The 25393-nt window shown below is 33.1% G+C and overlaps 1 protein-coding gene across 1 annotated transcript in view; it reads left to right on the forward strand.

Annotated features, from left to right (window-relative positions):
* The first annotated feature begins 496 nt into the window (after window positions 1-496).
* The window catches only part of LOC136042206 (uncharacterized), a 33591-nt gene continuing 8694 nt past the window's right edge, over window positions 497-25393 (forward strand). Inside the window, exons 1-2 of the mRNA XM_065727141.1 lie at window positions 497-599; window positions 18972-19011. Coding sequence (XP_065583213.1) covers window positions 548-599; window positions 18972-19011 — 92 coding nt within the window. The 5' untranslated portion in view covers window positions 497-547. The remainder of the gene's footprint in view (window positions 600-18971; window positions 19012-25393) is intronic.

Consider the following 25393-nt stretch of genomic DNA (forward strand, 5'->3'; position numbering starts at 1 on the left):
AAACAATTTTTTTTTTCGTCCAGCAGCTCCCAGAAGAAATGTGTTTAGCACATTTAACTCACAGTGGTTGGAAATATTAAGTCTTTTGAAAAACGAGAAGAAATTTTGGCATATAAATGACATCTTATATTGTAGAACTATAGTCTGAATTCATAGCATAAAACTTTGTGCATAAAAACTTTGCTATTTACTTTTATTTTGTTCTTAACCCATAGTAATTTATTTTGCCGCTTAGCTTTGAACCCCATATTTCTTAGCTCTTCACTTTCGTTTTTGACTGGTTGTAATGTTCGTTTTCGCAATTATGCTATCCCCATATTTCCTCGTTCTTCATTAAAAATATGAAGAATGGGAAACTTCACTATAAAAGATAACTTTCGTAAATGCAAAGGTCGTTTTGTGTTCAGTTGGCACTTATATCAAATCCCTAGTCAAATATAGAAATTAGCAATGAGTGCAAATGGAAAGAGACGAAAATATCCAAATGTGATAAGATAATTTTGATAGGAATAAAAAATTGTCAGCGATCAGTCTATTAAGGATCACAATGAAGGAAATATATGTTATTGGAGTTGTTTCATTTACTATTGGTATTTTTGGTAAGAAGCTTTTTATTTAAGGTGGGCATAATATTTCTGGGCATTAGGCTACTTAAGTATTTCCCCGCTATAGAAGATGGGGAAGATAGACACTGCTGTCAAGTCATTAAGACAAATATAACACTTGTAAGAAATCCAAAGGCTCAAATACTTTTTATTCTTTTTACTAGTTTAAATTTATCCAAAGGACAAGCAGCCAGACGGAAATTTAACCTTTCAGTCTTTTTTTAGCTTATATTGCAAACAGGAGGTTTTAAAACCAATAAAATTTTTAGAGACTGTCTCTATCCTTGGAAATAAGTAATAATGTGATTGATTTGCCAAAATACATCGCTAAGGGATTAGTATCGTAACGAGCGAAATTCAAACTTTCTGTTTTCTCTTACTGGCTTTTTAAAGACTTATTTTCCAAACAGGAGGCTCTAAAGAATCAAAGCGTTAGATACAGGGAAATTTTCTTTCAAAATAAGGAACAATGTGACTGAATTGACCAAATACGTCACAGGTGATTTACAATTTCAACCAACTAAGTTCAAGTGTTCCGTTCTTTAAAGTTTCCGCTATTTTTGCTGGCTAGTTTTCGTACCAAAATTACAAACAGAAAGTTCAATTAATCAGGATTTGATTTTTATGGCACTTGGTATTAACCAAGTGACATATAGCAATCGCCAATTCTGTCGGTCTGCCTGTCGGTCTGTCTGTCGGTCCCGGTTTTGCTACTTTAGGCACTTCCAGGTAAGCTAGGACGATGAGATTTGGCAGGCGTATCAGGGACGGGACCAGCTTAAATTATAAATAGTCGTTTTCCCAATTTGACCATCTGGGGGAGAGTGGGGGCCGGTTAATTCGGAAAAAATAGAAAAAATGAAGTATTTTTAACTTATGAATGGGTAATGGGATCTTAATGAAAGTCGATGTTTGAAATGATATTGTGTCTCAGAGCTCTTATTTTAAATCCCAACCGGATCTGATGACACTGGGGGGAGTTGGAGGGGGAAACCTAAAAGCTTGGAAAACACTTAGAGTGGAGGGATCGGGATGAAACTTGATGGGAAAAATAAGCACAAGTCCCAGATACATGATTGACATAATCGGAACGGGTCCGCTCTCTTTGGGGTAGTTGGGGGGGGGTAATTCTGAAAAATTAGAAAAAATGAGGTATTTTTAACTTACGAACGGGTGATCGGATCTCAATGAAATTTAATGTCTAGAAGAATATCGTGTCTTAGAGCTCTTATTTTAAAATCCCGACCGGATCTGGTGACATTGGGGGGAGTTGGGAGGGGGGAACCTAAAACTTGGAAAACACTTAGAGTGGAGGGATCGGGATGAAACTTGGTGGGAAAAATAAACGTAAATGCTAGATACATGATTGACATAAACGGAACGGATCCGCTCTCTTTGGGATAGTTGGGGGGGGGGTTATTTCTGAAAAATTAGAAAAAATGAGGTATTTTTAACTTACGAACAGGTGATCGGATCTGAATGAATTTTGATATTTAGAAGGATATCGTGTCTCAGAGCTCTTATTTTAAACCCGACCAGATCTGGTGACATTGGGGGGGGAGTTGGGAGGGGGAAACCTAAAACTTGAAAAACCACTTAGAGTGGAGGGATCGGGATGAAACTTGGTAGAAAAAATAATCACGAGTCCTAGATACATGATTGACATAACCGGAACGGATCCGCTCTCTTTGGGGTAGTTGGGGGAGGGGTTAATTCTGAAAAATTAGAAAAAATGAGGTATTTTTAACATACGAACGGGTTATCGGATCTCAATGAAATTTGATATTTCGAAGGATATCGTGTCTCAAAGCTCTTATTTTAAATCCTGACTAGATCTGGTGACATTGGGGGAAGTTTGGGGTGGGGGAACCTAAAATCATGGAAAACGCTTAGATTGGAGGGATCGGGATGAAACTTGGTGGGAAAAATAAGCAGAAGTCTTACATACGTGATTTACATGATTGGAAAGGATCTGATCTATTGGGGGGGGGGGGGTTAATTCTGAAAAATAAGAAAAAATGACGTATTTTTAACTTACGAAGGAGTGATCGGATCTTCATGAAACTTCATATTTAGAAGGACATCGTAACTCAGATCTTTTATTTTAAATCTCAACCAGATCAAGCGTAATTGGGGGGGGGAGTTGGGGGGGACCGGAATTCTTAGAAAATACTTAAAGCGGTGAGATCAGGATGAAACTGGATGGGAAGAAAAAAAACCTGTCTAAGATACGTGACTGACATAACCGGACCGGATCTGCTCTCTTTGGTGTAATTGGAGGGGGGGTAATTTTGAAAATTGAGGTATTTGTAACTTACGAAAAGGTGACCAGATCTTAATGAAATTTGATATTTAGAAGGATCTTGTGTCCTTAAAGTTCCTATATAAATTCTGACCAGATCCTGTGACGTTGGGGGGAGTTGGAGGGGGAAACCGGAATTCTTGGAAAACGTGAAAATTGGGGTATTTTTATCTTACGAATGGATGATCGGTTCTTAATGAAATTTGATTTTTAGAAAGAATTCATGTCTCAGAGCTCTTATGTCAAATCCTAACCAGATCGTTTGACATTGGGGGGAGTTTGAGGGGGAAATCTTGGAAAAACACCTGGAGTGTAGGGATCGGGATGAAGCTTGGTAGATAGAATAAACAAATTTCCTTGATACGTGATTGACAGAATCGTACTGGAGTCACTCTTTTTGGGGGAGTTGGGGGGAGGGGTTCAGTGATTTGGCGAGTTTGGTGCTTCTGGACGTGCTAGGACGATGAAAATTGATAGGCGTGTCAGGGAGCTGCACAATTTGACTTGATAAAGTCGTTTTCCCAGATTCGACCATCTGGGGGGCTAAAGGGAGAGGAAAAAATAGAAAAAATTAGGTATTTATAACTTACGAGTGGGTGATCGGATCTTAATGAATTTTGATATTTAGAAGGACATCGTGACTCAGAGCTCTTATTTTAAATCCTGACCGGCATTAAGCCTCTTATTTTCCTTTTTAAATCAATCTATTGATTCATAGAATTTTGTTAGAGCTCACACCATATGATCTCTTGGCTCTTAGCTCTTCTCGCCTCGTCACAAGTACCATATGAGCTCTTAGCTCTTATTTTTTATTCTTTTCTGTCTTATGCATTTGAATTGCACAAATGAGAGCCAATGAAATTTCAAAATAGGGGGCTATTTCTCTCTCAGGAAATTGTTTCACCTTTAGTAGTAATGTGAGTGGCTAAAAAAAATACTTAACAGGCATAAGTCAATAAAATTAACGCATACGATCTCAATGAATTATAGGACAGTCACCTATCTGGTTTTCTTTGGTTAGACAGTGCGTGAATGCACGGACCTATCTGGTTTTCTTTGGTTAGACAGTCCGTGAATACACAGACCTATCTGGTTTTCTTTGGTTAGACAGTCCGTGAATGCACGGACCTATCTGGTTTTCTTTGGTTAGACAGTCCGTGAATGCACGGACCTATCTGGTTTTCTTTGGTTAGACAGTCCGTGAATGCACGGACCTATCTGGTTTTCTTTGCTTAGACAGTCCGTGAATGCACGGACCTATCTGGTTTTCTTTGGTTAGACAGTCCGTGAATGCACGGACCTATCTGGTTTTCTAAGGCATGGAAACTCCCAAATCCAATAGAAGAAGATATTCCCATCTTAAAAACTATTTTTAGTATTTGGTAAGTCCTTTTTATAATCCATAAGACATGCAAAGAATTTCAATCTGGGTATCCAACTTGCCCCTTTTAATATCGTGGGTAATCCCTATTGTCCCTATTTATTTAGTAATTTTTTTCTAGAAAAAAATTAATTTGCCCATGCTTCACAGACGATCTGATTGGGATTGAACACGTTTGTTTTCCAAGGGCTGTTTTTGGATCTTCTCACTAAGATTGTGAAATTCAGCGAAATTTCCGTTTCTCAAACAAATTTTCCATTCCTGGCTTTCTGAACCAATCCTCTGCATAGGTAATATGTCGAAGTGGTAAAATAAAAATGCAAATATAATTCATGTAAGACAGTGGATTTTCAGTTCTCAGCTGTTTTTTCTTTGCGAATCTGAACTGGCTCCTATTGGCTACTTCCATCTCTCATAACTTCAGCGGCACTGAACAGTCCCTGTTGGTAATCTTGTTATACATTTTAAGAATATGATCCTATTTCATGGCAATCCCATAATTTTACAAAATTTTGTTAAATCTTTTTCTTTTTAATTTTGAAATTATTTTATCCTGCATATTTTGTTCTTGTTAGATTTCAACACAAATCATATTATAATTATAACCTTTAAATTAGTTTCTTATTCGGTGGTAATAAGCTCAAAAAAGTTTTTCCTCCTCTGTTTATGGCAATGTCCTCAGAGAGTGTCATGTAATACTAAAAAAGAGTAATGAGTAACTAAGAAACACGGATTTTGGTTTTATTTATTTTTTCTTTTCTTATTTAGTACCCCATTAAATTGTTTGCTTCAGTCTATAATGACTAAAAATAGTTATTTTGTTTTACGGTCATTATAGTTTCTCCCAAAAGTTAATGCTGATTTAGTAATTCGTAGTATCGTAAAGATTTTATTCTATTAAGTGGCAGTATGTCCGAATCAAGCCTTAGTGTAATAAATGAATAAGAGGTTTTGTTAAATGAAATAAAACACTGAAATTACAGCTCAAAACTGACAGAGACTATTCCGTTTATGATAAAGATGACCTCTCCTCCTTACCACTGCTCTTGACACTAAGATTTTATAATGGTTCAGAAATATTTCTCATCCTATTCCAACGACCTTTTTGTCTTAGCAGCCGCGTGTTACTCATAATACTTTTAGCATGGAACTATGAAAAGAGAAGAGAGGAAAAGCTAGAATGGGTTTTATAAGGCCAATGAAAATAGCCTACTTGATGCTATAAAGTTGGTATTTGGAGAAAAAAAGACTTCCTCTAATATTTCTGAAGAAGGGAATTAGTTATAAAAAGCCTTTATTAAGTCCTTTATTAAGAGCTGATTTTTAGGTCTTTTTAAAAAATGAATACCCATTACTGAGTGAGAAAGCATGAAAATTTTAATTCAGTTTTTAACTAAATATTTATGCGAAAAAATATTTTCATAATATTAAAAAAAAAGAAATCACCAGTGCAACAACACTAACCTACACCATGAAAAAAAAGAAAAAAAAAGAAAGATAGACAGAAGGAGAAAGAAAGACTGTTTTCCTACTTCGCGCCCCCCAAGCTCCCCCGCGCGCGTAAGTCGTTACGCGCCATTGTAGTTGTGTCCCTGTGTCCCACCTGTGAATAGACATATATATATATATATATATATATATATATATATATATATATATATATATATATATATATATATATATATATATATATATATATATATATATATATATATATATATATATATATATATATATATATATATATATATATATATATATATGTTTTTAACTACGTAAAACATGCGAATATACAACATTCTTCGCTGTCCCATTGTCTGTACATATAAATAGATTGTCAGGTTTACTGACTCTTGAACATGAAACGTATAATTGTCCATGGGAAAAACAATCTGTATTCAGATCTATACCTCATTATTCCAATGATGTGTCCCTGTGTCCCGGTCGTCATTTATATTCCCTGTGTCCCGGTCGTCATTTGTGTCCCGGTATCCCAGTTTGTAATTTTTCTTTGAGTGTCCCGGTCGTCATTTATATTCCCTGTGTCCCGGTGTCCCGGTCGTCCTTTGTGTCCCGGTCTGTAATTTCTATTCGAACAATCCCTGTGTCCCGGTCGTCATTTATATATCCCGCCTGTGCCCCCGGTGTCCCCGTTGTAGTTGTGTCCCTATGTCCCGGTCGTCATTTATATTCCCTGTGTCCTGGTCGTGATTTGTGTCCGGGTGTCCCAGTCTGTAATTTCTCTTTGAGGTTCCCGGTCGTCATTTATATTCCCTGTGTCCCGGTTGTCATTTGTGTCCCTGTGTCCCGGTATGTAATTTCATCAGTTTACAAACATGACGTAAGTCGACAAACAACTTCATGACGCATACAGCTCAATCCTTATAATGACGTCAGTCGACAAACATGACGTCAGTCGACACACAAACATGACGTCACTCGACACAAACACACATAGACAGCATATATATATATATATATATATATATATATATATATATATATATATATATATATATATATATATATATATATATATATATATATATATATATATATATATATATATATATATATATATATATATATATATATATATATATATATATATATATATACATATATCTATATATATAAAAATAAGTTGTCTGTCTGTGTGTCTGTCTGTCAGGTGACGTCATGTTTCTGTGTCGACTGACGTCATGAAGTTAGTTGTCGTCATTTTTGCTATGACGGTGACGTCATTAAAGATATTTACGACATATATGTTCACGTAGAAATCTATTAATGTTTAAGTTTAAAATGACTGATGAACTTACAATGGCAAAAGCCGATGAAGATGCTCAAAGAGTCTATGCCAAAAAACTTGCTGCTGATAGAGAAAGTCAGAAAAGAAAGCGTGCCGAGGAATCAAAAGAACAGCAAGGAAACAGGCTTGAGGCTAAAGAACGCAAAACCGCGCAGTTAGATGAAGATCCACCTGGACAGCGAGAGTCAAAACATATCAAAACTGAAAATGATAGCGATGATGATTGGGTTTGGGATTTTGACTTGGATAAGGTCATCAATGCCTACCAGATTTTAGTTAAAAAAACAAAGGTTCGGCGATATGTATTTCATAGTGAAGCTGAAAAATAAAGAAGAAAAAGAAAACTGAAAAAAGAAAAAATGTAAAAAACTAAAAAATACTAAAAAGAAAAAACACCCAAAGAAAAATTACAGACCGGGACACAAATGACGACCGGGACAGTGGCAACACCCGAGGAAGCTGTTCAAAACGAATGTATTCAAGCCGAAGTAGCTGAGTTGGTAAATCGTTATGTTTCAGGTTCTAGGTCCGAGAGGCTCCAGGTTTGAACCTTGGCTTTAGCATTAATACAAAAGAAGAAAAAACTAAAAAAGGTAAAAACTACAAAAAAACTAATATGGCGCGTAACGACTTACGCGCGCGGGGGGGGCTTGGGGGGGCGCGAAGCGCCCCACCAACTAGGTGTTGGGGTGGCACGAAGCGCCACCCCACACAGTATATATATATATATATATATATATATATATATATATATATATATATATATATATATATATATATATATATATATATATATATATATATATATATATATATATATATATATATATATATATACATATATATATATATATATATATATATATATAATATATATATATATATATATATATATATATATATATATATATATATATATATATATATATATATATATATATATATATATATATATATATATATATATATATATATATATATATATATATATATATATATATATATATATATATATATATATATATATATATATATATATATATATATATATATATATATATATATATATATATATATATATATATATATAGGGCTTTGAAACTTTACAATAAAGATCAAAAATTGAGCGAGAAATACCCCCCATGTATACGGAAAAAATGACTTTCGTTTTATTTACGACATTCAAGGACCACTAGATCGATGCGATCACCCCTGGAAAAAAAAACAAAAAAAAAACAAATAAACACGCATCCGTGATCTGTCTTCTCGCAAAAAATAAAAAATTCCACATTTTTGTAGATGGGAGCTTGAAATGTCCACATGAGGGTTCTCTGATACGCTGAATCTGATGGTGGAATTTTCGTGATAATTTCGTAATTTTCTATGACTTTTAGCAAACAAGGCAAATTTTCTCAGGCTCGTAACTTTTGATGGATAACACTAAACTTGATGAAACTTATATATCAGCATTACAGTGCAATTCTTTTGATGTAACTGTTGATGTCAAAATTCCATTTTTTTTTAGTTTTGGTTACTCTTGAGCCGGGTCGCTCATCACTACATATATTTATAGACATATATCATGAAAAGGGAAATCCCAATGCAACAGCACAAACACAAAAAAAAAAAAAAAAAAGAGAGACAGAAGGAGAAAAGGAAGACTGTTTTCCTAAATTAGTGATTAATATAGACCAGCACTTGAATGAGGCCTTAACCCTACTCATCCATACAATCACATAGGTCAAACAGCATAGCCACACACAATCACCCATAAAGAATAATCCATAGACAGGCAGTCATGTCGTCAATAAGTATAAGTCGTCATTTACCAGACAACAGAAAAAATAATATAGACAAATAATTCAGAGGCAACACCCAACATAAGGGCTCATCAGGAGAATACACTGGCCTATATAGGGTTTCGCCACTCTAAATTCTCTACCCACCACAGTGTTGTGGCTACCACAGAATATTCATGGCATCCCCGCGTCAGGTATCACCCCCAAAATATATGCCTATGAAAGAAAAAAAACAGCAAATGTAAAACAACCAAGTAAAACCAAAACAAGCTTATCCTGTTAATATATCCCTCCCTTTAGCAACAATAGGTAAACTAAATATTATAAATTTTACCAAATCACAAATATTAACACATTGCAAAAAACCTGAATGAACTAAACAATTATAGAATTCATCTTTACCATGTGGCTAATTTTTAAGAAAATCCGCTCAATTAGAAACACAATTCAAAATAAATGGCGCTGGGACAACATTTCCCGAACCTCCGAAATTAGTTGAAAATTTCTTTAAGTATTTCTAGATAATTCTTTTGATATTTATTTAAAAGTTCGTAATAATGAAAACTAAATTTTTTGAATTGCCAAGTTAATTTATTTGCAGAAAAACCTCTTGATATCAATTTTCGGCTTAAGATTTTACATCTATTTTTAAAATCAATATAATTACTACAAATCCTTGCATAACGAAGTAACTGTGAGAAAAACGCTGAATATGCAATATTTGAGTGTATATTACTTTCAGGGAATGGGAAACTAATCACTTCAAAATCAAAATCATCCGTTTTATTATACATTTTAAAACTTAATTTATTATTATCGCAAATATTAATATTTAAATCTAAGAAATGATCTTCATGACCAGCGCCATGACTAGGCTCAAGAATAAGCTCTGATGGATATATATTTTTAGAAATATCAATGAAATCCTTACAATTTTAGACCAAAATATCATATACATGATATTTATAAGAAATTTATAAGAAATATAGTACATGATAACGTATTTTATGAAATGTAGATTGATAAAATGATATGTTTAAATACGTAGGCTGCCTCTAAGACAAGGCCCCCCCCCTCAGACATGTAGGCACAGACCTACATGTCTGAGGAGGGGCCTTGTTAAAGAGTCAAGCCTACGTACATACACATAATTTAATGTTAGTTTATATAACGTTCTGTATAGTACATTCACCGCTCTTTTATTAGAATAATAAAAGAGCGGTGAATGTACGTTATTTATATCATTTATATAATATTAAATTTATATCTTTTATTATTTGACAAAGCATGTTTTAAATTAATTGGATTATTCTTATCCATCCTATATTTATATTCTAGTTGACTTAAAAACAAGTCAGCTATAAATGGGCTGGCATTCCCCCCATGGGAATTCCCACAATTTGCTTGTACAAATCACCCCCAAATCTTATATAAGTATTGTATAAAACAAATTCCAATAACTCAAAAATCATATCCAAGCTGTAACATCTCAAGTTAACTGTACTATTAAAGCAATTTGTCCATATAGCTTTTTTATTATAAATGTCTATTTTTAAGAACCTTTTACTAGATAAGAGGAAAAATTTCTTGATAACAGTTTTTAAATTATCAAACACTACATTAAGTGATAAATTAATATACATTGTCGCAAAATCGAAAGACTCAATTCTTTTAGTTGAAACCATTGTTAAAGAATCTATCACCTGCAGTGAATTATTAACACTCCAATATGGATTAAAATTCGAAAATTTTTTAATACCAGAACAATAGGTTTTAAGTTTATTTACAATTTCCTTTAAAATTAAAGAAAGGTCAGTAGCAGCAATGCGGGTTGGACATTTAGCTGCTCCAGCAATAAACCGTGGTTTAGGAGGATTCTTATGAAATTTTACAGTCCAGTATAGGAAAGGGAACTTTTTATCATTGTCATTTATTTTAATATTAAAATTTTTAAAGAGTATTTCTTCAGTCTTTTCAATTAAATTCTCATCCTCTATATTTACCTTTTCGTAAACATTAGTTGTGCATAACTCCCTTTTTAAGATATCACAATACAGCTTCTGACAAATTATGGCAAAATTATTATTAGCTTTATCCACTGGCACAATTACAAATTCATTCTTTAGATTAGCAATTGCTTGTTTAATCTTCGCATTATAAAATAATGATTTAGTGTTACTATTTTTTAAGTTAGAATATATTTTATTTCTTATTCTACTAATAATTAAATTCTTCCAACTTTGAAAACTCTCTTTATTTTTATTCTCTTTCTTACACCACTTATCAATAAATAAATCAAAATCATTTTCCAAGCCATCAAGAACACTCGATGGTTTCAGATGATGAGAAAGACGGAAATTAGCCCCTTTATTCATTATAATTTGAAGATCATCTTGCTTTATTATTGACAAGTCCCCTGTTATAACATGTTTCTAAGTAGGATTTACAAATGGGCCAAGTTGCTTACAATTACAAACCGGTTTCCAATTTATATCACTATCTAGTCTTTTTAGTATTAAATTATAATTAAAAATAATTTGCCCAATAGTTTTTGAAAATTTATAAGTTAAAACTGGACTATCATTATAATTCAAATTACTAGGAAGGGCCTGTTTCACATGCCGCTGATTTAAAATTTCTGGTAAATTAATATCTTCAATCTGCTTACAAGTAAAATTAATAGGTAAATATAATCTGTTATCCTTATTACTAATCTTATCGAACTTTTTCTTTTTTGAAATAAATTTCGTTTTAGTTAGAATACAAATTGTATCACATATTACTTTAAAATTATAATCAAGAGCTGTATTATTCTTAACAATCCAGAAAAGTTTGATTAAATTCCTCTTGGATAAATTATTTAGACATTTTATTACAGAAATCATACCCCTAGATTCAAGTAGCTGGCATAGATCTATAGAAAGCATATGTACATCTAATTCATTTTTTCTATTATTTTTCCTATGTCCTCTCGATCGTTTTTTACGTTTAGTAGGACAAGTAAAAGAAGGATGGTCCATAAAACCATCAATACATTTAACAACAACATGAGACATGTCACCATATTTTGCTACACGATCATTTAGCCCAAAAGGATAAGCTGTACCATATATATATATATATATATATATATATATATATATATATATATATATATATATATATATATATATATATATATATATATATATATATATATATATATATATATATATATATATATATATATATATATATATATATATATATATATATATATATTATATATACATATATATGTATATATATATATATATTATGTATATACATATACATGTATATATATTATATAATATATATAATATTATATATATTATATATTATATATACATTATATAATATTATACATATTTACTATATATATATATATATATATATATATATATATATATATAATAATATATATATATATATATATATATATATATATATATATATATATATATATATATATATATATATATTGATACACTACCAATAATAATAATAATAACTCATCACAGGACAAAACACCCTGAGGCCAGCACAACTACGCACACTGCTCCTCCATCCCAATCTTTTCAATACCTCTCTCTTTACACTCTTCCATGAAGTTCTCATTTCCTTTAAATATTTATTTATGACATCCTCCCACTCTAGAAGAGGATTACCTGCATAAACCATCAGAATAATCTTAAATCCAAGAGAGTCTTTCCTACCCATTGGATTTCGTGGTCTCGCTAAGCCTTTCCTGTGCTCCTTAAGACAAAATTCATCAACCTGATTCATATAAATTGGGATGGAACACAACCTTGCTCCTGATTTAATAAAGAAACAACAACTCCTGATTTAATACAAAACCAGCTGCTAACCTCATTTCTTACCTTAACCACAGTAGTATTATTCTTGTACATAGCACTCATCACTATAATGTATTTGTCTTGTATCAAACAGTTTCTGGTAACGAACTGTAGTAAGGAGCGACCCGGCTCAATAGTAACCAAAACTCTAAAAAATGGAATTTTGATACCAATACCTACATCAAAAGAGTCGCATTTTAATGTTGATTTTGAATATATAAGTTTCGTCAAGTTTAGTCTTACCCATCAAAAGTTACGACCCTGAGAAAATTTGCGTTATTTTAGAAAATAGGGGGAAACGCCCCCTAGAAGTCATAGAATCTTGACGAAAATCACACCATCAGATTCAGCGTATCAGAGAACCCTATTGTAGAAGTTTCAAGCTCCTATCTACAAAAATGTGGAATTTTGTATTTTTTGCCAGAAGGCAGATCACGGATGCGTGTTTATTTGTTTTTTTGTTTTCTTGTTTTTTTGTTTTTTTTTGTTTTCTTTTCCCAGAGATGATCGTATCGACCCAGTTGTCCTAGAATGTTGCAAGAGGGCTCATTCTAACGGAAATGAAAAGTTCTAGTGCCCTTTTTAAGTGACCAAAAAAATTGGAGGGCACCTAGGCCCCCTCCCACGCTAATTATTTTCCCAAAGTCAACGGATCAAAATTCTGAGATAGCCATTTTATTCAGCGTAGTCGAAGAACCTTATAACTATGTCTTTGGGGACGACTTACTCCCCCACAGTCCCCGTGGGAGGGGCAACAAGTTACAAACTTTGACCAGTGCTTACATATAGCAATGGTTATTGGGAAGTGTACAGGCGTTTTCAGGAGGATTTTTTTGGTTGGGGGAGGGTTTGAGAAGAGGGGGCTATGCTGGGGGAACTTTCCATCGATAATTTGTCATGGGGGAAGAAAATCTCCATGAAGGGAGCGCAGGATTTACTAGCATTATTTAAAAAAAAAACAATGAAAAAATAAATATGAAAAAGTTCTTTCAGCTGGAAGTAAGGAGCAGCATTAAAACTTAAAACGAACAGAAATTATTACCCATTTGAGGGGCTCACCTCCTTCTAATACCTCGCTCTTTACGCTAAAGTATTTTTAGTAATTTCAACTATTTATTCTACGGCTTTTGTGATTCTGGGGTCATTCTTAATGAATTGGGACAAAATTTAAGCTTTAGTGTAAGGAGCGAGGATCTGACAAGGGGGCGAGCCCCCTCATATATGTAATAAAAACATGAGAATACAAAAGTTCTTTACGTAAGCTAATTTATAAGTTACGTAAATCTTTTACTAATAAAAATATTCGTAAAAAATTAAAAATTCTAGTTTCCTTTTTAATTAACCAAAAAATCGGAGGGCAACTAGGCTTCCTCCCCCGCTCTTTTTTTCTCAAAATCATTTGATCAAAATTATGAGAAAGCCATTTAGCCAAAAAAAAAAAATGCAAATTTTGTTTTAATTATTCCTCTGCGGAGAGCCAAAATCAAAACATGAATTGATTCAAAAACGTTCAGAAATTAAATAAAAAAAAACAAGTTTTTTTAACTGAAAGTAAGGAGCGACATTAAAACTTAAAACGACCAGAAATTACTTCGTATATGATAGAGGCTGCTTCCTCGTCAACGCCCCGCTCTTTACGCTAAAGTTTTTTACTGTTTTAAAAAGAAGAATTGAGAGAAAGAGTCAAACTTTAGCGTAAAGAGCGGGGCGTTGATGAGGAAGCAGCCTCTTTCATATACGAAGTAATTTCTGGTCGTTTTAAGTTTTAATGTCGCTCCTTACTTTCAGTTAAAAAAAACTTGTTTTTTTTTATTTAATACCATATAAGGATAAGACCTTTGCTAAAGCGCTTCTATCAACAAAATCGAACGCTAGCTCATAACCTATAAAACTGAGGATCAAAAGTGTGTGACAGCTATGGCGCTTCTCAAGTATTAACCTACGAGTGAAAACTTGGTCGACACATCGTTTACCTTTTCTATTATTGCAATGCTCTTCTCTTAAAACTCTGTCTACAGAATCTCTCAATCTAAAAAGTATTATATTCCTAAGTAAATTGTTACCAACAGAGACCAAATTAATGCCTTTTATCACTGTTTTCTTATAAAGTGGTTTAATTAAGGTTTTCCTAATTTTGTTAGGTACTTTCCCTTTTTCAAAAATCATGTTCATAATCTTCAGTAGCTTATTTCTAGCCTGGAGGCCACCATTTTGAGAAACTCATTTACCACACTATCAGCAACTGGAGCTTTATTATTTTTTGACATTTCTTTGAGAAAGAAATAAAATTTAGCTTAAAAGATGGAAATCGTTTTATAATGAAAAAACTAAAAGTTCCCTGGAAAATCCCTCCCTCCCGGACAATTCTATTCTCGCTAGAAATTCCCCCCAGGAAATTTTCTGCTGTAGTCTCTGACTGGAAAATTCTCCTGAAATTACTTTCATTTGAAGATAGACTTATTCTTCATTTATATTCTGATGACTGCTAAATTATGTCAGAGATCTAATCAAAATAATTTTTCACGGATATCCCTACTTCCTACTTCAGGATGTCCTTAGTAGGGATATTCCTACTTCAGGCGAAAATATTTCCCCAACGGAAAAATCCCCAAAAAATTCCAACCCTGCTGAGAATTTCCCCTGGATAATTTTCCCTGGAAGATCTCCATATTTAAAATTGAGTCGCCAAAGAGAAAGGAAAGATATGAAAAGATTTTTTTGGTCAACTTCTTCCAGGGAAAATTCATCCTCCAACGGAAAAGTACCAAAAACAATTCCAACTCTGCTGAAAAATCCTAACATCCTAATTTCGGAAATCCTAAGAAATCAGAAATCTTAAAAATCCTAATTTCAATTTAAACATCTAGAAATTGATTAGCCAAAGAGGCAGTAACAGAAACTATATGGAAAATCTGGTCAACTCACCCCGCAAATAATTCCCATGGAAAGGTCATCCCCTGGAATCTTCCTTGAGTTTTATCCCAATCTTCTAGGACTATTGGTTCGATGCGATTGCCCCTAAGGGAAAAAACAACAAACAAACACGCTTCCATGATCATTCTTCTAGCAAAAAGTTTGAAATTCCAGGTTGGTGTTAGAAAACTATAAATTAGCGTTTTCTGATACGCTCAATCTGAGGAAATAGTTTTCTCTAAGATTCCTTAAATTTTTGGAGGTGTCCCTCCTTTTGAAAACAAGACAATTTTTCCCTGACTCGTAACTTTTGATGGGTAACATTAAATTTAATGAATTTTATATATTTAGAATCAGAAAAAAGCCAATTCTTTTTATGTATAATTGTTACCAGAATTCCGGTTTATGGAGTCGCGGTTACTATTAGGCCGAGCCGCTCATTACTTACTGTTTGTTGCCACGAACTGTTTAATTAGAGCACCCACATTTGGATTTAAAGCATCAACTAAAACAAAGACTTTTGTTTCCTTCAAGGTTATCCTGTGGCCTATATCTGGATTCAGTTTGCTAGCTCTGGAAAAAACAATCGGGAGTGTAATCAAAAGTGTTAGCTTACTTCCAAAACAGTTATCTTAAGGAATAATTTAAAACCAGATTACCATTACTATTTTGAACAAAGAAGTTATAGAATAGGGATATTTTTCAGTTTATAAGATTTTTATTTAAGCTCAAGTCTATTCTAAGAATCTACGAAAGATGGCATAATATTGGCCCGAAAAGAGCCAAAATACGACTGGGAAAAAAAATTAATAGAAAGCCGATAATAAAAGCTTCCAAGTTTTAGAAACTACAATGTCTCGTTATTGCGTATTCGCTTCTAAGGACACCTGCAGTCCATACATAACGAAAGGCTATGTACGGTTTATGTACCACACATGTTAGTTATGTACGGTGGTTTATAGTTTTGCACCATCTATTGGGGAGGAATTTCATTACATCCCTCTATTGAAGGGGGAGTGTCTGAAGCCTTGAAGAATTCACATCTAGGCCGAATTTTTTAAATATCAACGAGCATTTTGAATGAAAGGAGAGGGGAAAGAGGTTTGCCCCAGATCTTGAATGTATTTGAGTATTATGCTTGGACTAAGCCTGTAACATGCAAGATGCAATCGGCAAAGAAAATACTAGGAATTCAAAAATGCTTTCAGTGAAACACAAATTGACTTCTTTATTATAAAATTGACTTCTTTATTAAAAGATGCTCATCGCACTCGCCGCGTACTTCATTTCGCAACCCTAGAATTCTCTAAAGCATTTGACAGTGTCATACTCAAGCATGGACAGCATTATGCCAGAGAGGAGTAAATCCGTCGGTAATTCACGTGCTTCGTTTTTGGTACTCCCATTCTTACCTTCGCCTTAAGTCATTAGATAATTCTTATTTTGGTCATATCCCTGTTTGTTGCGGTGTAAGACAAGGGGGAGTTCTTTCGCCGTACATTTTCAATGCTTGTATTGAAAATGTATTATCAAAAATATCGACTACATGCCTACTAGGACCATCTGATATCTCATATCTGGCTTATGCGGATGACCTTCTTCTGATTAGTCAAGCTGAGTCTGGTCTTGCCCGTTCAGTGAAGTCAGTTACTTCTGCTTTCCGCGATATCAGCCTGTACCTAAATATTGACAAGTGCGAGTTTCTTGTTTTCAACGGTAATAATTGTTCAGAATCACTATACTGCGGTGGTTTTAGTATTCCTCGTTTTAAATCGTTTTGTGTCTCTTGCTGTAAAGACATTAGTGATAAGCTGAGGCTCGGTTACTCTAAGATTGTAGCAAATCATGGACATTATAGGAGAAGAGCGCTAACTCGGCTTTACTCAAATTTTTGTGATCATTCTGTACTCTTCTGTTCTGGTATTCGTATAACGTATTCGTATAAATTATTACCGGTATTGCAAATTTGTTTATATCTACCTCGTTTTTACCGGAATACAAAACTGGTTAAAAAGTATTGTGCACAGATATCGCTGGTGCTTTCGAAAAATTATCTGCCAAGCTAGCTATTGAAGCGCTTTATAGGCTAGGATATTTTCATCGCCTTATCCGTCTTTTTTCTGTATGTGATTAAATTTGTTTCTTGTTTTACTTTTGTTGTTTTTCTTTTGTATTTACTCCACTTAACCTCTATTTTTTGAAGTGGGTGATAAATAAAATTATTATTATTATTATAAAATAAAACTTGAAACAATCACAACTGATTGAAACTTCAGCAGAGGAAGTCGGTTACAGTCTCTTAAACCCATTCTGATGTATGCTGCCCTGACAAAGAGTTGGAGAAACAGATAAAAAAAAGTCACTTCACTTTGGCTTGGATATAATGTGCTTTTGTAGGAATCTCTCTAACCCCACCTAAAAACTGACTCACCCCCTTCATTACGACTGACACGCAATTACAATTACGCATGCAAACGTAGCCTAATTTCATTACAAATAAAGCGATTCAACTTGGTTGGGTCCTATTGGGAGAGCCACTGGCTCCAGTTTGGTGAAGAACTGGCACAAGATCCCAATGCACCAGAGTGGAGCACCAAACGGAGCACACCAATGCACCAAACGGAGCCTATTCCATCACAGAAGAAGGGGAATGTCGGGCTAAATTTCCCCTCATCTAAAGAAGTCGAGTGTCAAAGGAGAAGGAGCAGCTCCCTTTCCATACAAGATAGTTTCTGTTTGTAAAGTTTTAATGTAGCTGCTTGATTTCATTTGAAAAAAAATTCTGAGATTAGACTGTCTGAACATGATAAAACGATAATAGTTCAATGCAAATATTTTGGTTGAGATCTCTGTCCAACCTTCTTCAGCGTGTAATTAGCAGTGAAAGAAAAATGTACTGATAAAAGTCAATAAAAAGAGATAAAAAGACAAACATATAAAACAGATAAAGATAAACAATAATAAATAAATAATAAAATAATAAACCCAATAAGAAATAAACAGATAAAGACACAATACAAACATAAACCTTAAAAGCAATTATGGAAGTTAAAGGGAACATGAAAGTGTCAAAATCTGATTAACATAATTTAAAAGTAAAAGTTTTTATAGCTCCCAAAATGAACGACTTGGATTTATAGGCACTAAATACAGGATATTGTCCATTAATTTTGAAAAGATGTTTCAATTGTTGTCCACAGATTAAGGCGATTTGATGTGAACCTAACCCCCATGGGAGTGCTAACCAACAAATGACTATCTATATTTTTGCTTTCTTTTTTCAGCCGCACCTTCGATTGTTCATAACCACTCAGGAGCTCATCAGTAAGTCTCTTTGTCTACTTTTTTCAAAAATATTGATAATAAAAAAAAAATAGGCAACTCAAAACACTTAGTGGCTGAAATAAGGAAATTCTAAAGGAAATTCCAAAGAAAAATCTAGAAATTCCAAAGGAAATTCTAAAGCCACACGGTTTTCAATGTTTTCTGAAAAAAAAATCGCTGTCTCTCTATGTGTTCAGTAGCCTTTTTACAGAATTAACTAAAAAAACAAGCATTTTCAACTGAAAGTAAGGAGCGACATTAAAACTTAAAACGAACAGAAATTATTCCATATATGAAAGGGGTTGTCCCCTCCTCGAAGCTAAGGTTTGACTTTTTCTCAGAACTCTAATTTTAAACCAATAAAAACTTTCACGTAAAGAACGAGGCAACAAGGGGGGAACAACCTCTTTCATATACGGAATAATTTCTGTTCTCTTTTTAAGTTTTCAATACTTTTACTTGTTAAATGAGTATCAGGTTTTTTTGTTTTTTTTATTTGCTAATTTCTTCGTGGTTTATCTTATACATTACTTTTTTTTGTAAGGTTTCCACGATTTTACTGGCCTTTTCCTGCTGTCATCTTGTAAGGCATAAAAGATTCTTTTTCTTTTATATATATTTATCGCTTTTGTAAATACCCAAAAAAAGTATTTTCTATTCAAACTAAACTGTTCAAAGAGAAAAAGGGACTGGTGCTAGCTACCTTAGGCTCTGTGGCCTAATTTTTGCTGTTTAATAAAGTATAATTGAGAGAAAGAGTCAAACTTTAGCCTAAACAACGGGGCGTTGAGAAGGAAACAGCCCCTTTTACAAATGGATTAGTTTCTGTTCATTTTAAGTTTTAATGTTGCTCCTTACTTTCAGTTAAAAAAAGTAGTTTTTTTTTATTTAATATAGCTACAAGGCTAAAAGTAATTACAGGCCAATGAAAACAGACTTTATTATAACTGTTTCATTTACTAAAAACAGGGCTTTACAAGCCATAAAGCCTTTATGGAGACTAGAACATTGTTTGGTGCTATTTTTACTATTTCTTAGTCTATATATATATATATATATATATATATATATATATATATATATATATATATATATATATATATATATATAGACTAAGAAATAGTAAAAATAGCACCAAACAATGTTCTAGTCTCCATAAAGGCTTCATGGCTTGTAAAGGCCTGTTTTTAAAGGCCTGTTTTTCATGGCTTGTAAAGATTTAATATATATATATATATATATATATATATATATATATATATATATATATATATATATATATATATATATATATATATAAATTCATTTAAATACATGTACTTGCAAAAAAAAAATTAAATTCCACAAAACTGCTAAACAGCCAAAATTGCTTGTTGGCCCGACGTAAAGCTGGAAAAGGAGTTTATTTGCATTTTGGGCCTAAGAGTATGACCATCTCATTTTTGTATAAGATTCTAAATAAAATAAAAGAAAATAAAATAAAAACAATATGATGAAATGCTTTATGCTTGAGGGTGAAATAAATCAGCCATGGCAAGAAACACAATAATCAATAAATATATACTATGACAGCATAATTAGATCAAACAATTCGTGGTAACGAACTGTAGTAAGGAGCGACCCGGCTCAATAGTAACCAAAACTCAAAAAATGAAATTTTTATGCTAATAGCTACATCAAATGAATCGCATTTTAATGCTGATTTTAAATATATAAGTCTCATTAAGTTTAGTTTTATCCATCAAAAGTTACGAGCCTAAGAAAATTGCCTTATTTTAGAAAATATGTGAAAACAACCCCTAAAAGTCATATTAAAGTCACACCATCAGATTCAGCGTATCAGAGAACCTTATTGTAAAAGTTTCAAGCTCCTATCTACAAAAATGTGGAATTTTGTATTTTTTCCAGAAGGCATGCGTGTTTGTTTTGTTTTTTTACCCCAGGGGTGATCGTATCGACCCAGTGGTCCTAGAATTTTGCAAGAGGGCTCATTCTAATGGAGACTAAAAGTTCTAGTGCCCTTATTAAGTGACTAAAAATATTGGAAGGCACCTAGGCCCCCTCCCAGGCTAATTATTTTCCCAAAGTCACCGGATCGAAATACTGAAATAGCCATTTTATTCAGCATAGTCGACAAACCTTATAACTATGTCTTTGGGGACGACTTACTCCCCCACAGTCCCCGTGGGTTGGGCTACAAGTCACAAACTTTGACCAGTGCTTACATATAGTAATGGTTATTTGGAAGTGTACAGACGTTTTCAGGGAGATTTTTAGGTTGGGGGGGGGGTTTGAGAAGAGGGGGATATGTTGGGAAAACTTTCCTTTGAGAAATTTGTCATTGGGAAAGAAATTTTCATGAAGGGAGCGCAGGATTTTCTAGCATTATTAAATAAATAAAAAAATAAATATGAAAACGTTGTTTCGACTGAAAGTAAGGAGAAGCAATAAAAATAAAAACGAACAGAAATTATTACGCATATGACGAGCTTACCTCCTCCTGATACCCCGCTCTTTATGCTAAAGTATTTTTAGTAATTTTAACTATTTATTCTACGGCTTTTGTAATTCAGGGGTCATTCTCAAGAAATTGGGACAAAATTTAAGCTTTAGTGTAAAGAGCGAGGTACTGACGAGGGGGTGAAACCCCTCATATACGTAATAAAAACATGAGAGTACAGAAGTTCGTTACGTAAGCTAATTTGTAAGTATATCTTTTACTAATAAAAACATTCGTAAAAAATTAAAAGTTCTAGTTCCCTTTTTAAGTAACCGAAAAATCGGACGGCAACTAGGCCTCCTCTCCCGCTCCTTTTTTTCTCAAAATCATGTTTTCTGTTTTTCTTGTTGTACTTCCTTGTATCTCAAACTGTTTTCATCCTTATCATACTATACATCATAATATACTATTATGAAAAGAGAAATCACCAATGCAACAGCACAAACACATAAAAAAAAAAGAGACAGAAGGAGAAAAGGAAGACTGTTTTCCTAAATTAGTGATTAATATAGACCAGCACTTGAATGAGGCCTTAACCCTACTCATCCATACAATCACATAGGTCAAACAGCATAGCCATACACAATCAACCATAAAGAATAATCCATGGACAGGCAGTCATGTCGTCAATAAGTATAAGTTGTCATTTACCAAACAATAGAAACAATAAAGACAAATAATTCAGAGGCAACAACCCAACACAAGGGCTCATCAGGAGAATACACTTGCCTATAGGGTTTCGCCACATTAAATTCTCTACCCAGTCAAGTGTTGTGGCTACCACAGAATATCCATGGCATCCCCGTGTCAGGTATCACCCCCAAAAGACATGCCTATGAAAAAAAAACCAGAAAATGTAAAACAAACAAGTAACACCAAAATAAGCTTATCCTGTTAATATATCCCTCTTTTTAGCAACAATAGGTAAACTAAATATGATAAATTTTACCAAATCACAAATATTAACACATTGCAAAAAACCTGAATGAACTAAACAATTATAGAATTCATCTTTACCATGTGGCTATTTTTTAAAAAAATTCGCTCTATTAGAAACACAATTCAAAATAAATGGCGCTGCATCATCGTTTCTCGAACCTCCGAAATTAGTTGAAAATTTCTTTAAGTATTTCCAGATAATTCTTTTGATATTTATTTAAAAGTTCGTTATAATGAAAACTAAATTTTTTAAGTTGCCAAGTTAATTTATTTGCAGAAAAACCTCTTGATATAAATTTTTGGCTTAAGATTTTACATCTATTTTTAAAATCAATATAATTACTACAAATCCTTGCATAACGAAGTAACTGTGAGAAAAACGCCGAATAGGTGATATTTGAGTGTATATTACTTTCAGGGAATGGTAAACTAATCACTTCAAAATCAAAATCATCCGTTTTATTATACATTTTAAAACTTAATTTATTATTGTCACAAATATTAATATTTAAATCTAAGAAATGATCTTCATGACCAGCGCCATGACTAGGTTCAAGAGTAAGCTCTGATGGATATATATTTTTAGAAATATCAATGAAATCCTTACAATTTAAGACCAAAATATCATCTAAATTTATTTTATTATTTGACAAAACATGTTTTAAATTACTTGGATTATTCTTATCCATCATATATTTATATTCTAGTTGACTTAAAAACAATTCAGCTATAATGGCATTCCCCCCCCCCATGGGAATTCCCACGATTTGCTTGTACAAATCACCACCAAATCTTATATAAGTATTGTATAAAACAAATTCTAATAACTCAAAAATCATATCCAAGCTGTAACATCTCAAGTTAACTGTAGTACTAAAGCAATTTGTCCATATAGCTTTTTTATTATAAGTGTCTATTTTTAAGAACCTCTTACTAGATAAGAGGAAAGATTTCTTGATAACAGTTTTTAAATTATCTAACACTACATTAAGTGACAAATTGGTATACATTGTCGCAAAATTGAAAGACTCAATTCTTGAGTCTATACTCAATTCTTGAGTATAACTATACATATTTCATCAAATTTAGTCTTGCCCATTAAAAGTTACGAGGCTGAGAAAATTTGCCTTATTTTGGAAAATAGGAAGAAACCCCCCTTAAACGTCATATTATCTTAACGAAAATCACACCATCATATTCAGCGTACCATAGAACCCTACAATAGAAGTTTCGAGCGCTTATCTAGAAAATATTGAATTTTTTTTTCGCAGGAAGACAGATCACGGGTACGTGTTTATTTTTTTTTTCAGCGGTGATCGTATCGACCTAGTGGTCCTAGAATGTCACAAAAGGGCTCTTTCTAACGGAAATTAAAAGTTCGAATGCCCTTTTTAAGTGACCAAAAAATTGGAGGGCAACTAGGCCCCCTCCCACACTCATATCTTTCAGCAAAGTCACCAGATGAAAACTTTAAGATAGCCATTTTGTTCAGCATAGTCGAAAAACCTAATTACTATGTCTTTGGGGATGACTTACTCCCACACAGTCCCCGGGGGAGGGGGTGGAAGTCACAAACTTTGACCACTGTTTACATATAGAAATGGTTATTGGAAAGTGTACAAACGTATTCAGGGGGATTTTTTCTGGTTAGGGGGGAGGGGTCGAGGGGAGGAGGTTACGTGGAATGATCTTATCATGGATGATTTGTCACGGGGGAATACAAATTCCGTAAAGGAGACGCAGGATTTTCTAGTATTCTTTAAAAAAAAATGAAAAAAAAATATAAAAAAGTTTTTTCAACCGGATGTAAGGAGCAGAATTAAAACTTAAGACAATCAAAAATTATTACGCATATGAGGATGTTTATCTCCAAAATACTTCGCTCTTTACGCTGAATTATTTTTTGTAGTTTCAAGTACTTATTCTACGACCTTTGTGATTCAGGGGTCATTCTTAAAGAATTCGGATAAAATTTAAGCTCTCGTGTAAAGAGCGAGGTATTGACGATAGGGCTAACCCTCTCATATACCTAATAAAAATATACGAATATAGAAGCTAGTTACGTAAGTAAATTCGTAAGTTACATATATTTATTACTAATAATAACGTTCGTAAAAAAATTAAAAGTTCTAGTTGCTTTTTTAAGTAACCAAAAAATTGGAGGAAAATAGGTCTCCTACTCCACCCCTTTTTTCTCAAAATCGTCCGATCTAAACTATGAGAAAGCCATTTAGCCAAAAAAATTAATATACAAATTTCGTTTTGATTATTCATGTGCGGAGAGCCAAAACTAAACATGCATTAATTTTAAAACGTTCAGAAATTAAATAAAAAAACAAGCTTTTTCCACTGGAAGTAAGGAGCGACATTAAAACTTAAAACTAACAGAAATTGTTCCGTATATGAAATGGCCTTTACCCTTCTCAACACCCCGCTCTTTACGTTAAAGTTTCTTATTGTTCTAAAAAGTAGAGTTGTGAGAAAGGGTCAAACTTTCGCGCAGAGAGCGGGGCATTTAGGAGGGAACAGCCCCTTTCATATACGGAGTAATTTCTGTTCGTTTTAAGTTTTAATGTCACTCCTTACTTCTAGTTGAAAAAACTTTTTTTTTTGTTTTTTGTAGGTACATTCTGAGTTAACTTTAGGTATGCTGGTTTGCAATTCTTTTTCGTGCTAACTTATCTAACTCTTTCAAATACCTTACGAAATTTGCAGAGATAGTGCATTTTTTTTAAAGTTAGTTCAAAGCCAAATTTTGTGAATTTGTGAAAATTTAAGTGAAGGTGAAGATTGTGTTTTATAAAACCTACGAGAAAATTTGGTTTTTCTCAAAAATGTTGAATGGAAATACCAAAAAAAGCTCAACTAGCCTAAAATTTTTTAATTGTACCTACAACTTCTCTTTCCTACACTCGAGATTCATTCAACGCTTTGTGTAGGCCT

The sequence above is a fragment of the Artemia franciscana genome, unplaced genomic scaffold (assembly GCF_032884065.1).
Source record: "Artemia franciscana unplaced genomic scaffold, ASM3288406v1 PGA_scaffold_75, whole genome shotgun sequence".
In the NCBI taxonomy this organism is placed as follows: Eukaryota; Metazoa; Arthropoda; class Branchiopoda; order Anostraca; family Artemiidae; genus Artemia; species Artemia franciscana.